This window comes from Volvox carteri, assembly GCF_000143455.1.
Source record: "Volvox carteri f. nagariensis unplaced genomic scaffold VOLCAscaffold_27, whole genome shotgun sequence".
Classification (NCBI taxonomy): domain Eukaryota; kingdom Viridiplantae; phylum Chlorophyta; class Chlorophyceae; order Chlamydomonadales; family Volvocaceae; genus Volvox; species Volvox carteri.
Window position 1 is genome coordinate 321,345 of NW_003307570.1, and position 17,524 is coordinate 338,868.

Consider the following 17,524-nt stretch of genomic DNA (forward strand, 5'->3'; position numbering starts at 1 on the left):
TGTGTGTGTGTGGTTGTTCAGCGTGTGTGTGTGTGTGTTTTACAGCGCACACATTCATAGCTTAATCGCTTCCTCACTTCCCTCTCCCAGCCCACGCAACTCGACGCCATTCGCAGCACATACATATGTGCATACATGCTACATGCTACATGCATCCATACATACATACATACATACATACATACATACATACATACATACATACATACATACATACATACATACATACATACATACATACATACATACATACATACATACATACATACACTCCCAATCGCGATACACACGGCAAGCAGCCGATGACGAGAGAACAGTAAGAGGGGGCGTGAGACAGCAAGAGGACGAGGAGGCAAGGTGAGGCGAGTTGAAGCGGGGGGATGTAAAGAGTGGAAACGATGCGGCGCAACCCACTTTCTCCCCTCCTTCCATACACACACACACACACACTCTCACCCCTAACCTCCCTCCCGGCCCCTTCGTACTGCCACCCCTATGCACTACCAACCCTCCACCCCACCCCACCCCACCCCACCCCACCCCACCTCCCCACCTGCAGCATGTACAGCGCCAGTACGTGCGCTGGAGTTGTCTTGACGAGCCTCTGCACCTCTTCACTGCCCCCCGCGGTGGCCAGTCGGGCGATGTAGGTCTTCTCCTCCACAGTCAGGCTGCCCTCGTGCAGCAGGGGCCCGCCTAGCCTCTCCAGGGCGGACCGAACCATCAGGGTGGCCTGGAGGGGGGCGGTGAGGAGGATACGACGAAGCACAGACGCTTGAATCGGAGGTGGGATGGTGTGTGTGTGTGTGGGGGGGGGGGGACGGAAATTAGGGAAAAGATGTGACGGCGGAACGAAATCAGATCATAGCGAAACACACACACACACACACTCACACACACACACACAAGCACACATACATGTATACATATATACGTACATGTATACATATATATATATCCTTGTAAATATCCTTGTTGTTTGGATAGTCTGTAGTTGTTCCTAGCCGCCAATCACCATCCGCCACAGTGCACACCGCCACGACATTTCGCTACTCGCTCTGGCGCCATTCTCCTCCAATCTTTATATCAACACCCTCCAATATATTCCGAGCCGTATCTCACGCGGCTCAGTTCATGTAAACACATACACACAGATACACACACAGATACACACACACACACACAGATACACACACAAACACACACACAAACACAAACACACACACAAACACACACACACACACACACACAGAAACACAAACATACACACGCGCACGCGGCACATAGGGCCCACCTGCGCCTGCAACTCCTCATCTCCATCCTTATCGCAGTTAGCTTGCGTGCCAGAGGACGTTTTGGACGGCATCGAAGTGATGTTGACCACGACAAGGCAGTTGAAGCTCACCCTGGGCGGCCGCAAGGAGATGAGACCCGAAGGGGGGGGAAGGGGAGAGGGGTTTCATGTGGGGGGGAGGGCGGCACGAGCGGCCCTTTCCGCTGAGTGTCCTTTCCCCTTGCCAGGTAAGAAACACGCTGAGCCTCTCGACCACCAGACCATTGGACGAGCGAGGCCGTAAACTAAAGCGAGGCCCCAAGTAAGGCCCAAGACTGATCATATCATATCACATCATATGATATCGGCACTGTTCCGCCTCATCTTTACCAATCTTCGTCGCGAGTCGCGGCCCTTCAGCCAAGGCAACACTTAGCAAGATGTGATATGTAGTGCTATCAAACGACGCAAAGCCGGCGGTTTCGATACCACGGGCTTGGGATGAAGCCGGCGGGAAGCCTTGTCCGCGTCTTCGCCCATAGCCATAGCTCTAGCTCTGCTAGCTCTTACCGCAGCGCGTATCGGGCGGGGCTGTCGTCCGCTTGGATACGGCGCCCGTCGACCTCTACCCACGGCAAACGCTCCTGAATGATCCGCATAAGATCTCCCAGCCTGCGGGCCATGTGCTGCGGCAGGGCCGCATAGCCCTAGAACCACAGGGATTATACCATCACAGGACAGCGCAACACAGCATAGCACGGCACAGCACAGCAGAATACGGCGAGGTGGCCAAACGGAGCGCAAACACCACGTTGCATGTATAAGACACGTTCAAAATAAGGTTATATGGAGGTTAAAGGATGAATGCCAGCCAAGTCCGGATAAGCCAGGGGAAGCCCGGTTTCACTTTGTTAGTACGATAGCACCGGTACGTTGTAAATTAAGCGCTCTTAGACAATACCTGGGCTTCATAATTCCCTTTGATGAATAAAGCCAAGCCCGTATACGCCTTTTCCTGATTCCACTGGCCATCGGCAATTGGTCCTAGGGATTCCTGTCCGGTGCAAGCGCAGCACAAGCAATGCCGGATTTTAGAAAGGATATTTTGAATAGACGCACTGGTCTTGTGCATGCTTCTTATGGCGTACCCAAGACTTCTCGAGTAGATCCAAGGATTTTTTCATCTGCTCGCAGCGCCACGTCCGTTGGCTAGGACTGAGATCAGCATAAAGCTTGGCCATGCTTCCTCTGTAATGGCACGCTTACTGTCGACCAGTGGGTTATGATCTTTGGAATCGCTCGACGTAGGACTTGAGTTACTACGCAGGGCACTATCGACACAACTGACTAGCAGGAGAACATTGCCAGTAGCAACCCAAATACCACAATTTCGCCGGCTGACGGCACCCAACGCGGTACATTGTACAACCCGCCGGAACGCCGTGGAGGCGCTAGATGGCTATGCAATTGTGGAAATGTAAACGATGTGCTTGTAACGCTGGGTGGCGGGCTCAACAGGCTGCGGACGACGTTCTCTTTAAGAGGCGGAAACTCTTAAGAAGCAAATGCGGCCCCAGGTACCGAGATAAGCTTGTATAATATAAATAAAAGCTTAGAATAAAACGGCCGGAAAGGCCCGGGCCTGTTCCTTAAAAAAAACAAACCAAACTCTCCACCATTAGGGAAGAAACGGTGCGGCAGGGCGACTGGATAACTCTGACAACCTAACAAGCCTTCGACCCCAAAGGTCCTCGCTATCGCCCTACGCGCAAAAGCGAAAATCCTTCTTCCTCCCTAAACACACTATGGAGTTCCAGCTACCTCGCCGACCTACAAAAACACAGAAGCACCCCACCCCGGGCGCGCGCACCATGCCGCGAAACCCCCCTTCCCCACCCCAGACTCCACCTTAACCACCACCTTCCAACTCGTACATGTCCGTACAAACGCTCCAGCGAGGAAACGCCCGCTATATCCGTCCAACGCAGCACGCGACTTCACGACATCCTTCGGCAACATCCAACAACACTCCCAAAAGCAAAAAAGCAAAATGGATTCCTCCCCCCCTCCGCCTCTGATTCGTTTTCCCTTCTTTAAGAGCACCCACCATCACCAGCGCCATCACCATCACCATCACCATCACCACCACCACCACTTCTGTTCTCCCGCTGTTGCTGGTGCTCAGCCACTGAAGTACTACTGCTACTGCTGCTAGAATAGAATCACTGCTGATGCTACAGCCTGCCACGTGTGCGCACATCTGACGCCAGACGCAGGTCGCGCTCCTTCTCGTACTCCCGCAGTTCGGCTCGTTTAAGGAAATTCTGCAGAAGCGGCCCCCGGGCATGATGGGAAAGTAATGAGGAGGGTTGGATTGCGGAGCTATCAGCGAGCAGCACGTGGCTGTTGCGAGAGATGTACACTTCCACCGCAACCACTCCCAACCACTTCAACCATTCTCCCAACCAACCCATAAACTGCACACCTGCTTATCCAGATACTGATCCCCACTCTTCTTGTAAGTCTCAAGCTCCTCGTCAACCTCAGTGTTGGCGGCCTGACGGAGTGTGTTTGGGTTTGGGGGTAGGAAGGGGTAATACTTGGCGCGGTGGGTGTGTGTGGAACGTGAGCACACTGAAGACTGCATTCAGAGACATCCACACGCATGCGCGCTCGTACATTTGATGAACCAGATGGAGGGAGATGATGCATTTGCAAATACACGTGTACGTACGTACATACATACGTGCATACATCTACAAGTACCACGGGAAAAGGTTGCTCACACATGTGCGCTTCGCGTCTAGGCGTTTCCGCGCGAAATCAATACACCCCCACTTTAGTTTCACGCTGGCACAGCGCTCCCCCTCAAAACCCCTCTCCCTCTCCCTTTCCCCCTCTCCCTCCCCATTCAACCTCCCGGCTCCTTGCTCTCACCTTGTACTCGCTCCAGTCCGCCTTCGTCTTGTCCAACACGCTGACCTACACCACCACCGCCAGTCACAGAAAATACGTGTGTGTATGTGTGTGTGTGTTTTGAGGCGAGAAAGGGGTCCCGGGGAAAAAAGAGTGGTACGATTGCTGGGCGTGCGCGGTAATGGCAGCAAAGGAGGCGGCCGCTGTTGCCGAGCCGTGGTGGCAGTGGTGGTGGTGATTATGGATGCGTTCACGATAATGGCGGCAACGGCGACGGCAGCAACGGCTTCGCATAGCTGCTAAGTGCCAACATGGGGCTGACAGACAGACAGACAGACAGACTGCTGGAAATTGCTGCAAGCTCTGCATGTCATTAAATTCTCGCAAGCAAGCACGACCGGGAAAGCAGCTATCACCCCCTATACATACAGCCACATACATACATACATACATACATACATACATACATACATACATACATACATACATACATACATATACACGACTAGATCTCAGGGATCACACCCCAAGGAACGTGTTATCCAGCGCCAGGGGCTATGTTACAACCCCAGGGAGGGCGAGGGGGTTCACGGCAGCTGCTCCCGGGGGGGGACCATGCGGACCCAAACCCGTTTGGAGCCGACCCACACACCCCGGCTTCTCGTCTGTCTGTCTGTCTGTCTGTCTGTAAGTATGACCCTCTTAGCAGGCATGTCTTAGCTCGTCATCACAGATCGCGTACCAGCAAAAACACACACCTCACTCCCTACCTTTTTCTTCTTGTCAATCTCCGCCAGAATGGCATCGAGCCCTGAAGAAGTGGGCGGCGGTGGGGGTGCGGCGGCCCGGGCCGCGGCCTTCTGAGCCTCCTTGCTGTCCTTGTCCACATGCATGGTCACCTGCGCATGCATCACGGAGATTGGGGGGAGGGAAGCACAACGGTACTGGCGGGGTTCGTATCGGCTGATGCACTAAAAAACACTGTCGATGGGAAGGTGCGTGTTCTTGTGCTTGAGCTTGTATGTATGTATGTATGTATGTATGTATGTATGTATGTATGTATGTATGTATGTATGTATGTATGTATGTATGTATGTATGTATGTATGTATGTATGTATGTGCGTATGTACGTATGCATGTGTATTGTCATGTGGAAAGGCGGGGGGGAAAGAGAGGACATATGCAGGCACGACAGGCCAAGCATGTCGGGTGGAGGGCCACGTGCGCGTGCCATGTAGCTCCGGATAAAATCTCCTTATCCCCCAACCGGATTTCTCCCCCAACCGTTAAGCTACAGTTGCTCCGCCTTCCATGGTGTGTTCGATGGCGTTTCCTCCGTACAGCCCCCCCCCCTAGGTTAATTGCCGTACAGATCCCTCGCAAAGAGACTGACCGTGTCAAATCCCCGGGATTTCCTCTCCTACTCCACAACGCAGATTGTACTCATCACTGTGATGCCCCTGTTCGCGGTGTTCTTTCTTATCCTCAAACCCGATGGACTGAGATGGACGCAGTGCATGCATGTGCAGGTGCACGGTATAACTACTACCGGTAGTAGTTATACCGGTAGCATATTGCCCATGTGCTCAAAGCCCACAATCTACGGGTACGCCGGGGCCCCCAACCAACCAACCAACCAACCAACCAACCAACCACTCCCAGCCCAGCCCGCCACAGCCAGTAAGGCCTACCTGTATATCTCTGCCGGCAAATCGCCGTACCTCCGTAACCGCCACCTTGCCCAACCGGGACCCCGCCGTCGTCGTGTCACGTGCCGCCGCCAGCGCCGCCGCCGCCAGCGCGCGCTTCTCCTCCTCTGAAGCCACTGGGCCCGGTGTACCGCCGCGGGACGACAGCGGCGAGGCGCTGCCGCTGGCGGCTGCGGCGGTCAGCGGCTGCGGCTGCGGCGGCGACAGGCCGTTGGAAACCCCCGGCTCGGCGTCCCCCGGCCTGAGGGAGGACGCCACGTCGGCGGGCTTCGTGGGCCTTTTGAGCAGGCCCAGGTTGCGCATCCAGATCTGCGCACGTCGGGGCGCGCACATACGTACATACGTACGCACGGAAGGGACGACTGTTGTTGTAACGGAAACGGATTGTCCCACCAACAAGAATTCTTCTTACTTACACAAGCAAACAAGTAAACGAAACGAAGGAAAGAAAGAGAGAGAGAAAGAAAGGGGCAGAAATCCAAATCATGATGGTACAAATCGATGGCAACGGAATGAATAGCAATACTAAAGGGGTCAGTATCAGTTCCATCAAGTTGAGGAACCCGGCTCGACACTTAGTCACGTGAAGCCCCAGACCCTCCCTTCAGCCACGCCACCACCATACCAGCACCACCACACCCACCGCGTCCTGGTCAGCTCGTTTGGGTTTCTTAGCTCCCAGATTTGAGCGACACAGCGCTGCCAAGTTCACCGCGGAGGAGGGCGGACGCTGCGTTGCGCTGCCATTGGCCGCAGCCCGCGCGTTGATCTGCTGCCACAGAGACGCCACCTTGGCCTGCTTGGCCAGTGCGCTGGGGTCCAAGTTCTGCGGACTGGCCTCCGCCGCCTCGTTGCCGTCGTCATCATCATCGCCGTCATCACCGCCATCGTCAGCGTCATCATTGCCGGCGGTGGCTGCGATGGCCGCGCCGCGCCTGCGCGCGTGTGTGGCATCAAGCCGGTAGCAGGTCGGGTCAAGAGGAGCGACGAGCGCGGGGGAAAGGAGGGGGTCATGGGGGGGGGGTAGTGGTTAGGGGCTAGAGCTGTGGGACTCGGGAACGTCCACTTTCATTTAGAAAGATAGCACACAAGGGCTTGCAAATTTATGATTGTGAATGTTATGTGCATGGGAAGTTGTAAGCCTGTGCGCAGATTGGGATCAGCTGAAAGGCGGGTGCTCAGGCTTAATGCAGGTTAGGATGTGGGGCGCTCCCCTGGCGATGACACGGAGACCCCAGCCAGGGAAAACCGCGCAACCCATGGCTTCCTCTTAACCTTCGTGAGCGCCCCAAAAATGTGAGGGCACACGGACTGAAGGATTGCATCCCAGTTGGTGGTAAAACTTCTATTACATTTGTCCGCGCAAACCCAGGGAATTACTACCTGCGCTTTCTACTTGCGCCGCCGCGACCTGGGCCACCTGTCTGAGGTAAGTCCTCGCGCTCAGCGGTGTTGTCCGCAGCAGGGTTGTAATCGTCGTCCTCTTCGTCGTCAGAAGGCAGTGCGGTGTTCAGGAAACCCGCCATCGTAACCCCTTATGGAAGCTAGCGGAATTACTCCCTTTGAGGAATATACAGCGTCTATGCAGCACTGTAGACTCCGAATCGCTATGGCTCAGCACCTCAGCATATGGGCTCAAAGCAACGCCTGATCAGCAGTGCCCTAACGCAATCTAATGTACCGATTCTTGAATCCGCAAGTGTTCACGCATACTGAAAGAAAGGAAGAGGCCCCTCTAGCTGTTTCAGCGTCGCAGCTCCGGAGCCGTACGCATACGGCAACACCGTTTGACGACCCCCCATCCATAGCTGTGCCAAAGCTTCAGACAGGTAATGAATTTTCCGAATGTACTGTTATGTATGTTCTCGTCAAAATTATTTTGCTTATGATAACGTGCTCAATCTGTAACATAAGAAACCTTACATAGCAGGTCATCTTGAGGAGTGGAACATAGCTGCCGCTGAACACTTAGTGTGATAAAGCAGTACCTGTCCAACACATTTTATTGGATAGCAGGCGTGCGGACACAAGTGACCTAGTCAGCAAGCCCTTGTTTCGGCAGACCTCTTCGCATGCATTACCTTATGTAATGTTTTATGTATATCAACAGTTACATGGCGAGGCAGCCTGTAATATCTAGCTGGTTGCAGCTTCCCCTTATTTAAAACGCCGACCAGGTTCTAACGATGGAGTACGCCGAATATGACACAGAAGGTAGCAAATGGTTCCGCCTTTGGGTAATACCCACCCGCATTTGACAATAGCACCTCTCGTGCTCTGCGCCAATCTATGCGCATCTGTGCTATGACTGCTTCTGTCTTATTTCGCGCTGAGAGGGAAAACCTGCCTTGGGATGAGCATCGTGCAGCTCGTGACGCGCAGGGCCCAGTCTTGCGGGGGCTTGTGTTGTGCCAACACGCGATACGCTGTTCGGCTCACCACTTTACTCACCACCTGAGCCCATAGCTTCCGAGTTGGGTCGTCAGCATGCTCATGCTCCCCAACTCCAATTCTCCTTCATAGCGCCCTCGTTGCCGCCCATCTGGGTTTCTATTCAACACATCTCACACAACATTTCAGCCCTATTAATACACAGCCCCATGCCGCCGTGTTATCCCGGGGTTAACCCGGCCCTTCCCCCTCCCCTGACAACACGTGCCCGTCGCCGCCCCTCCCCCTCTCCTCTCTCCAACACTCTCAAACTCGCCGTATTCCCCAAACCGCAGTCCGCTTCTCCTACCATCGTTACCCATCCTCTGACGGCACCGAGGCACCACCAGCGCACCGCCACAACGTCGATGGCGAGGACACCGAGGATGATGAAGGCGACAGCGACCCGGGAATCATCGGCACGCTGACTTCGATCCTCGTGGGGGGTGTCGCCGACCTCCTGACCGATTTATCGCCACATCCTTCACGCGCTACCACCACCGCCGCTAGTGCCAGCACCGCTACTGCCGCGCGCCGATACGCGAGCACCCATAGCTCCAATGACGGCACATTCAGCAAACCCGTCGCGGCGGACAGCTCCTGGGCCACCGCGCAGGCGCCACCCGCCGCCCACCGCCGCAGCACACGGGCCTGCTCGCTACCGGAACCTATTGCCGGCGACCACAGCGGCGGCGGCGGCGGCGGCGGTTCGGACCACTTTACGCCGCGGACGGCGGAAGCTCAATGGCTGAAGTCAAGCCGCAGTCTCGGCCGCGGCGATGTCGGTGGTGGTGACGACGGGGCCGGCGGCGGTGGCGGTAACTGGGTGTTCCCGCCGCAGCACCGTACGCGGCCCGTGACGGCGCCCACGGGCGCGCCGCCGTCAGGGCGGAGCCGTTCAGGTGTCAGCGGCGATGCGGCGGTGTCGAATAGCCTGGTGGGGTCGCCTACAGGCGGCGGCGACGGCGGCGGCTCGACAGGACTGCTTGGCGCGGTAAGCTGTATAGCAGAACCGAACAACAATGGGCGGGGTGTGTGCGTATGTATGTCTGTATGTATGTGTGTATGCAATACAAGGAGCTGAGTCGCGAGAAGGAAGTGTGGGCGACGGTGTGGTTATGGTGTGGCCTTCTCTAAAGTGTGTGTGGTTCGGAGTTCTTTAGAGGTGGCGGTGGCGGCTTTTTCTCTTAACATGGTTGAGGTTATGGTGGTGAAGGGCGGGAAGAGGTCATGGCGTTGGGTGATTTGGAGCCTTGATCTGGGTCCTTTGGTGTGAGCAGTGGCGAGTGCTGAGGACTCTGCTAACAAAGTCCGTTTGACTTTGGTCCGCTTTGTCGGGCAGGGCACCTGCATTGAATGCAACCCCCCTGCTCCCCCCCCCTTCCGCCTGGGGGTCTAGCCCAGTGCAGTCCTACTACTGATGTATACTACTTATGTGGAAGCAATAGTATTGCTCTCTTTCATTTCCCTGCATTGAATCGCCACATCCCCCTGCACTGAACTTCTGCTGCCTTCTCGTCGTGGACCCGCCATCGTACGGCGGGCGTCGTACTACGGTGACTTGTTGTACTACGCTGTTCCTTAGATGTTGACGGGTTTCAGCTCTCTAGGTCAGAAGGCCACTGACCTGCTGACTCAGCTAGATCACGATTTTGAAACTATTTTTAACGGCGTCCTGGAGGGTGACCCCGAAGCCGAAGGGGGCGGATCTGGGGAGTACGACAGGGAGAGCAGCGCAGGGGTTAACGGAGGGCCCAGGAAGGGCTCCGAAGGTCGGCGGCACAGCTGCAGCAGCGGCGGCGGGGCCGGCGGCGGCAGCGACGCCGCGGACGGGCGCCCGTCCGGCAAGAGCAATCCAGCAGCAGCCAGGGGCGGGCGTATCAGCAGTACCGGTACGGCACAGATGCCGCCGCCGTATAGCGCGGCGGCAGTGGCTGGCGGCAGGACGGCTGTCGTTACCGGCGCCATGCCATCGGCTGCGAAAGCGTCTTCCGCAGCGGCAACTCGCACGACGCCAATGCCGCCGCCAGTCTCCAGGAGTAGTGGCGGAGGTGCTGCTACCGCCGCCGCCAGCGGCGGCGGCGGCGCCGCCGGCAGGCGCACCGGTAGTGTTGTGAAGGGCCGTAGCCACAAGTTGGACCTCGCGAGATCGAGTGGCGGCGCCGCCGCCGCTTGGGCGAAGATGGAAGATGACGATGACAGCTGGGGCTGGGGCACCTGTGATAAAAAGGTCGCGGGGGCTGGCGGCGTGCAAGGGGAGCCATCTGGGTCGGGGCGTGGGCCAGCGGCGCCGCCGCCGCCGGCGTCAGCGGCGGCGAATACGAAGACGAAGTCAATGACGATCACGAAGACGACATCAATGGCGAATGCGACGGCGAAGGTGACGACGAAGGTGACGGCAAAGCCGCAGCCGCAGGCGGGGGCGGCGACGGCGAAGGCCGCGGCGGGAGGACCACCGCCCGCATTGCAGCCGTTGACTGGCCCTGGAATGAGTACGGCAGCGCTGGCACCATCGCCTGCCAGGACGCGGAGCTGTCGGTCCGTCAGCGTGTCAGTCTCTGCTGCCGCCGCGCTGACGTCACCGCCACCGTCGGCGTCAGCGTCAGCGTCAGAGTCGCGAACCAATCGCAGCGGCGGCGGCAAGCTGATCATTATTAAGCCCGCTGCCGGGACCGCAACGTCGCGGACGCAACCAGGAACAGGTACATCAGCCAAATGTACGACAGCAGCAGCAGCGGCCGTCGCCGTCGCCGCGGCCCGTAGCTCGTCGGTGGTGCCGTCGGCGCCTACGAAGTCCATTACCAGAGCCGCCGCGGCAGCGTCGCCGCCAGGATCTCCGGCACGGCAAGCCATAGTGTCGCCGGCGGGGTCTCCATCGTCACCAGGCTGTAGAACAGCTGCCGGTGTGACCGTCAGCGACAAGGCGGTGGCTGTTGTGATGACCAGCAAGGTTCTGCCCTCCCGGGAGCCATCTTCTCCGGACCGGCGACACCCCCCCAACGACCACAACAAGGGGCCCTTCACTCATCCCACGCATGACCCCACGCAACAACATCAGCGGATCCACGCCTCGGCCGCCGCCGCGGCCTCCGAGGACTCCTCGGCGACGGCGGCGGCTGCCGCCGTCGCCGCGGCTGTTACCTCGGGCGGCAGCGGCAGTAACCACGACATGGCGGGGTTTACGTCGGAGGCTAAGGTGGCGGCGGCGGCGGCGGCGGCGGTAACGAAGCAGCAGGCGGAGCTCCGTGAGGAGCTGGAGGAGGAGCGCCGCCGCGCCGATGCCGCGGAGGCGAGGTGCGCGGAGCTGCAGCAGCAGCTGGACGCGGCGGCGGCGGAGGCGGCTCGTCTGAGCGAGCTGGCGGACGCCCTGGGGGAGCAGCTGGCGAGTAGCGAGAAGCGCGCCGCGGACCTCGCGAAGGTGCGGGAGCCGCGTGTCATCAATTGCTGTTTGTGTCGTGAATTTATTTGTTGTGAGAAACCGCCCAACATAACCCCCGCCTAAACCTAACCACGGCTGTCCATTGGTGGTGGTGCTGAACAAGGAAATGTTTGTGTCGGTGGTGGTCCTGGTGCTAGTGCTGGAAATGTCGGTGATGGTGATGGTGGTGGTGATGGTGGTGGTGATGGTAGTGGTGGTGGTGATGGTGGTGGTGATGGTAGTGGTGGTAGGTACGAGGCGTTGGCCGTCCTCGGTGTGTGTCGTGGACACGCCAGGGAAAAGGGATAAACACACACATAGTGTACGGGAAGGATGTGTCGTACTGTAAGCTGTGACTTGTGAGGCTGACGGTGTACCCGCCATTGCTGCAGGAAAACGGGAGCCTGCGCGCTCCTGCAAGAGCCACCGTCGCTACAGCTGACGCCGCCTGCTCTCCCGTACCAATTGCTGTCGCCGCCGCCGCCGCCGCTGCCGCCGTACCCGCGGAGGCTTCCATGACGGCCTGGAGCCCTCACCCTCATCCGCACCCGGGCCATCCTCGTTCTCACCACAACTACCCCCACTCGGGGCCTGCTCCAGGGGGGAGCCATAGCTACAGCCGCAACGGCAGCCGCGCACACAGTAGACAGCCCAGCTGTGGCAGCATCGCTTGCGACGGCGGCCCTGGCGGCGCCGCCGCTGGTAGCTACGGCCACGGCGGCGGCGGCGGTGGCGTCAGCGATGAGTTGGTTGAGGCGGCGTTGGTGGCCCAGCTGACGGCGGCGCTGGCGGAGAAGGCTCGCCTGTGTCGAGAAAACGACCTGCTCACTCGGAAATTGGAGGGACTGCAGGTGCGGAAGGGGTGTGTGTGAGTATGTATGTGTATGTGTGTATGTCTGTGTGTGTGTCTGTGTGTATGTCTGTATGTGTATGTGTATGTGTGTGTGTCTGTGTGTGAAAGCGGGAGGACGGCGCGGGTGAGGGAAGACGATTGGGTTTGGGAGGAGAGGGGGTTGGGGAAGCGCCAAGGGAGTTTGTCCAGTTCCCCGGCCGATCATGGCGCTTAGGCGCAGACCTACCTGATATCGCGTGACGTCACCTGCTGCGTTGCTGGTGCCCCTGGAGTCCTCAACGGGGATGGCCGCGCTCACTGCCATCGCCTGACGCCGCCCATCTTGTGCTCCATTCAGGAGCTGCTGTCGTACACTGCACAGCATGCAACGTATGCACATGGGGATGGTGGCATTGCCGACGACGAAGGCTACGGTTACGACGGCTTGGACGGCGCTGCGTACGATACCACGTACTGGCAGTACGATGATTTGTCGACGACGCCGCTGACGCGGCCGCCAGATGCGGCGGCAGCGGCGGCGGCGGCGCCGCCGCCCCCGTCACCGCCCCCGGGGGTTGCTGTCGGCTCCCCTTCTGGTAGCGGCGGGAGGCCTTCGAGCTCGTACGGCGATCTTCTGTACGACTTTCGCGATGGCTGCCAGCGCCACGTCGGCGCCAGCGGTCCTATCTCCTGGGGTACCCCCGAGCCACCAGTGCCAATTTACAAAACCCGTCAAAGAAGGAGCAACGCCGTGGCTGGCTTCGAAACCCATTCGGCTCTAAGCGACAGGAGCCCGGCCAGCGGCGGCCGCATCGGCGTCTTGGAGTTTCCCCCCCCAGATGGGTCCCCGCTCCTAGGACGCCGTACCGGCGACGGCGACGCATGCGGCGACGGCCAGTCCACCGATGCGGTGCGGACGTGCCGCGCCGCCGCCATGTGCGCTGGCGGCGGCGCTGTTGGCGGCGGTGAGGAGTGGCGGCCGGCGGCAGACCTGCCGGCGAATGACGGCCAGGAAGGTGCCAGCGAGCAGATGGAAACATGTAAAGAGGCTGAGGCTGGGCGCCACACCTGGCAGGAGCGGCGGCCGGTCCGCGCGGGCACGCCTTCGTCCCCTCAGCAACTGCCACATGGGCAGCAGCAGCATGGGCATGGGCAGCAGCAGCAGCAGCAGCAACAGCAGCAGGACGGCCGGGGTCGGGAGGAGATGGGGGCCCGGCAACCGGAGGAGGAGGAGCGCCAGCAGCAGCTGCAGCTGCTGCTGCTGCTGCCTTCGTCGCCGCCGCCTGAGCCACCGTCACAGCCGTCGCCGTCGTCGCCGCCGCCGCCGCCAGCTCGGACCGGTAGCTATCCCGACGGGTGGGAGCTGCTCGACGAGGAGGGAGAGGTGGTGGTGGCGCTGCCCCCACCGCCGCCGCCAGCTCTAAAGCGCAGCTGCGGAGGGACACCGGCGGCGGCGCCGCCGCTCCAGCGGCGGCCATCTGTTGGTACGGCAAGCACATCCAGTAAGGCGGCGGGCGCTGTCGCCGCTGACGCAGCGGCGGCTGACACTGCTGCCAGGCCGGCGGTGTCAGCCGCCGCCGCCCCCATGAAGGAGCGGACCAACATTCCAACTGGGCCTTGAGGGAGCTGGCTGCGCTGTACGCCACACGCGGTGTGGCGTACACGCCGTGTGGCGTGTGCGCCTGCATGTGCGATGCGGTGGATTGCTGCCCCCAAACCCCTGTATGGCACCGCCGCTGGTACCGCCGCTACCGTTGGCGCGGCCGCTACTGCCGCCGCTACTGTTGATGCACTCTTCCTGCCCGCGCTATATTGATGAAACTGGCTTTTTCTTGGATTGTCAGTTTTTCGAGTTTGCTGTTCAGTTTAATGCAGATGTTTTTGCGGTTGTGTTGTTTTGTATCGTTGTGGTGATGTGTGTGGTGGCGGGCCCAGACGGCTGGCTGGCTGATGGGTGGCCTACCTCCCGAAGCCGTTTGAGAAATGCACGTGGGCGATGCAAATGGGGGCAACGACTTGCAAATGTACAGTACTGAGGTTGCCGTACGGTAGTTGAGTGACGTCGTACCCTAAGTCCGTTGGATAGTTAAAAAGAGTGGAGAGCGATGTGTAGGACAGAAGTAAAAAGACAGAAGAATGGATTGCTTAAAAAGCGATACGATGATTAAATAATTTAGTTGGGCTCGGGCACACTAAATTTCCGCACGGGTAACGATTTGGAGAAGAAGGGTAGAAGGGATAAAAGGAGGACAGAGATAAGAAGGACCCGGAGATTACAGGATGTGAAGTGCGAAGGGGATTATGGATGGATGGCTTGAAGAGGCGCCTCCTCCTCGTTCGCCCCCAGAAGCGGTTTCCCTTCTCGCCCCCACCGCTTCTCTTCTCCTCTTCCTCTTCTCCCGCGTCCCTCCCGTTATCCAGATGTAGATAATACGACCTGATGACGACATGATGATGATGGCTCCCCTCCCCTCCACAACGCAAAGAACAACAGGAGAAGCCAAAGCGCTGTGGGATGGCACATGGAATATGAACCGTCTCGGGCGCGGTGTGGGTCAGTGGTGTCTGATGTGGGTCGTTTTTGGTGTTTTGGGGGGCTGAGGGGGTATTTTTGGGGGATGGGGGGTTCCCCGGGAAAAGAGGGAATACCACCATCGAGTCGGGTTCCGAACTCCAACTCCCTCCAGCCAGCTGTTTGTTCGTCCGTTGGCCGGCCGTTCAGTGACTTCTTTCAGGGGCTAGAGCGACACCGAGCACATCTCGGCCTGTGGCCTGGCCGCACATTGGGCAGGCGAAGCGCCGGTGGCATCCTCGCCGTCATGTAGTCGTGTTGGTAATAGTAGTAGTAGTATTATATTGTAGGACGGAGTAGTTTGCGCTCTGATGCCGCATTCCTGTTTTTCCTTTTGTGCCATCACCGCAAAGTCCTCTTTTACTTGGGCAGCATTTGGAAAACATATCGATGATTCGCTTCGCTGTGGTTATAGAATAGAAGAATAAAATAGTGTTAGGTAGCTGCCTAGCTGGGGCGCGCTGCGTATGCCAAGATTGCAGTATATACGATTTCCTGTCCGTGTTCTCCGTCAGCCTTTGCGGGGGATTAATGTACGTGTGTGTGTGCGTGTCCGTGTGTGTGTGTATGTGTGTGTGCGTGTGTGTATGCGTGTATCTGTGTGTGTGCGTGTGTGTGTTTCTCCTTATCGGTTGTAGCACTCTGCTTTGAGGTTCTGGTGGATCAGGTAAAGGCGTCTGGTCCACAGCTGCTAAAGCCGCAGGCGCGACCATATCCCGGTGGCCGGCTGATGTCACCTGTTCGACCCCAACTGCGGCCAACATGCGTGTACATCATCGCCAGCCACAAGAGCACCGTTAATGCAGCGCCACGCACGCGCAGATATGCACAGCGGCGGAAGGCACCGTATTACTTTGTATACGGCATCGGGTACGGCGTGTTCCCGCTGTGTATGTGCACAGTGTACACAGGAGTTTGGAAGGGGCCGGAAGCGGTGGCCATGAAACATTTTCTTGGGGAATGGCTGCGGGGGAAGGGGAGGGCGGGAGGGAAAGGGGAAGGGATGCGGTCGACTGGGTGCACTGGGTGTCTCAGGCCGTTGGGGGGACTTCATTCACATGCGGCGGCCGCTTTGGTGATGCCACGGTGTTCACCTGTTAGGTTCTAAGTTGATTGGAGTGTGGGAGGTGTGTGATGTTTTGTTGAACTGTCGTCTTTGGGTGCCTTGGCCTGCGCCTTGGCCGGCGTGTACTTCACGGCCTGCTCGAGAAAGCGGGTCGGCGTGTGCCGGTGAGGATGGATTTCGTGTTTGGTGTTGCGGTTTCCTCAAAATCCTTTTCTATTTTGCTCATGTTGTGTGGTGTTGTTGCATTGCTTTTCCTTTTCGTGCCGTGGACCCCGTTCCAGCTCGTGAATTTGCGGCGTCGGTATATGTATATATACATGAATGTATAAAGAGTATGGATTCTGGGTGTGTGCGTGCGTGCCTGCTGTGCGCGTGCATATAGTAGAAATAGCACCCACCAAAAGCACCCACCACATGGCTGGTGTATTCTTTTTTTTCGTACGGGGTCCACATTACACACAATCGCAGACACATACACGCATATGCATACGCACATATGCGTCAAACGCCTCACTTAAACAGCGTATGACAACATCCGCGTCCCCTCATTTTGAGGGGTATTTAAAAAACATTTTCGGTGCATGGAAAAGGAAAGCCCAGAGCCACTCCATGGCTTCCTGGGCTGCGCAGAGGGGAACAGCAGCAGCAGCACCACCACCACCACCATGGCAGTGAAGCTACGGCCGGGGGGGGAGAAAGAGGGGGAGAAAGAGGGGGAGAAAGAGGGGGAGAAAGAGGGGGAGAAGGCGCACGCGCGCAGCTATCGGTTCGCCCGTCCCTCGTCTCTTGACCATTTTCATCATTTTGGTCGCTACCGCGTCAATACCCCCCGAAATGGAAGCACGGGGACCCAGCTGGCGTTGCCGTACATGAATTATGAATGGAATGAAGGGCAGACGCAAGGTGGTCGTAGTGGACGGTCATGCGTGGCTCTCGCTCCGGAGCCCATTTTGACACGTTGGCCGTTGCGAGAGCCGGTTCCAACCCCACTTCACCGTCTTCGCGTGTCATGGTGCGCCCCTGCTCCTTTTCTTCCCCCTCCTTCTCCTTCTCCACTATTTCCTGCTGCTCGCGCTGCTATCTTGACGTGGCTGCAAAATTCGAGATTCGAGAGGCAAGCAACAAGAAATAATGTGTGTTGTTCTGCAGCGCTGCAGCTTGCAAAAATTTATGGCTGGCGTTGGCTGTCGTGATGGAGACCTCACAGCCCACGGGGTTGGGGGAAAAGGATCCGTGGTGGGGCTCTTATGAGTCCACGAAAGAAAGGCGCACTCGGAGTCCCTGGCAGTAAGCACTGTAAGTAGGAA

At 58.0% G+C, this 17,524-nt stretch overlaps 2 protein-coding genes across 2 annotated transcripts in view; one reads left to right on the forward strand and one right to left on the reverse strand.

Annotated features, from left to right (window-relative positions):
• Window positions 1-7,425, reverse strand: part of VOLCADRAFT_92611 (uncharacterized protein) — a gene marked incomplete at both ends in the record, with an annotated part of 10,790 nt that extends 3,365 nt beyond the window's left edge. The window contains 10 exons of the mRNA XM_002952032.1: window positions 554-733; window positions 1,295-1,406; window positions 1,844-1,980; window positions 3,532-3,597; window positions 3,759-3,830; window positions 4,211-4,255; window positions 4,948-5,088; window positions 5,882-6,208; window positions 6,543-6,834; window positions 7,283-7,425. Of these exons, the coding sequence (XP_002952078.1) occupies window positions 554-733; window positions 1,295-1,406; window positions 1,844-1,980; window positions 3,532-3,597; window positions 3,759-3,830; window positions 4,211-4,255; window positions 4,948-5,088; window positions 5,882-6,208; window positions 6,543-6,834; window positions 7,283-7,425 (1,515 nt within the window). The remainder of the gene's footprint in view (window positions 1-553; window positions 734-1,294; window positions 1,407-1,843; window positions 1,981-3,531; window positions 3,598-3,758; window positions 3,831-4,210; window positions 4,256-4,947; window positions 5,089-5,881; window positions 6,209-6,542; window positions 6,835-7,282) is intronic.
• Window positions 7,426-7,574: 149 nt separating this feature from the next.
• VOLCADRAFT_92612 (uncharacterized protein) lies at window positions 7,575-15,404 on the forward strand (the record flags this gene model as incomplete). Its single annotated transcript, XM_002951961.1, has 7 exons — window positions 7,575-7,728; window positions 8,626-9,323; window positions 9,915-11,747; window positions 11,872-11,994; window positions 12,348-12,476; window positions 12,938-13,666; window positions 15,267-15,404. The coding sequence occupies 7 exons, from the start codon at window positions 7,575-7,577 to the stop codon at window positions 15,402-15,404; spliced, it is 3,804 nt and encodes a 1,267-aa protein (XP_002952007.1).
• Window positions 15,405-17,524: the final 2,120 nt, after the last annotated feature.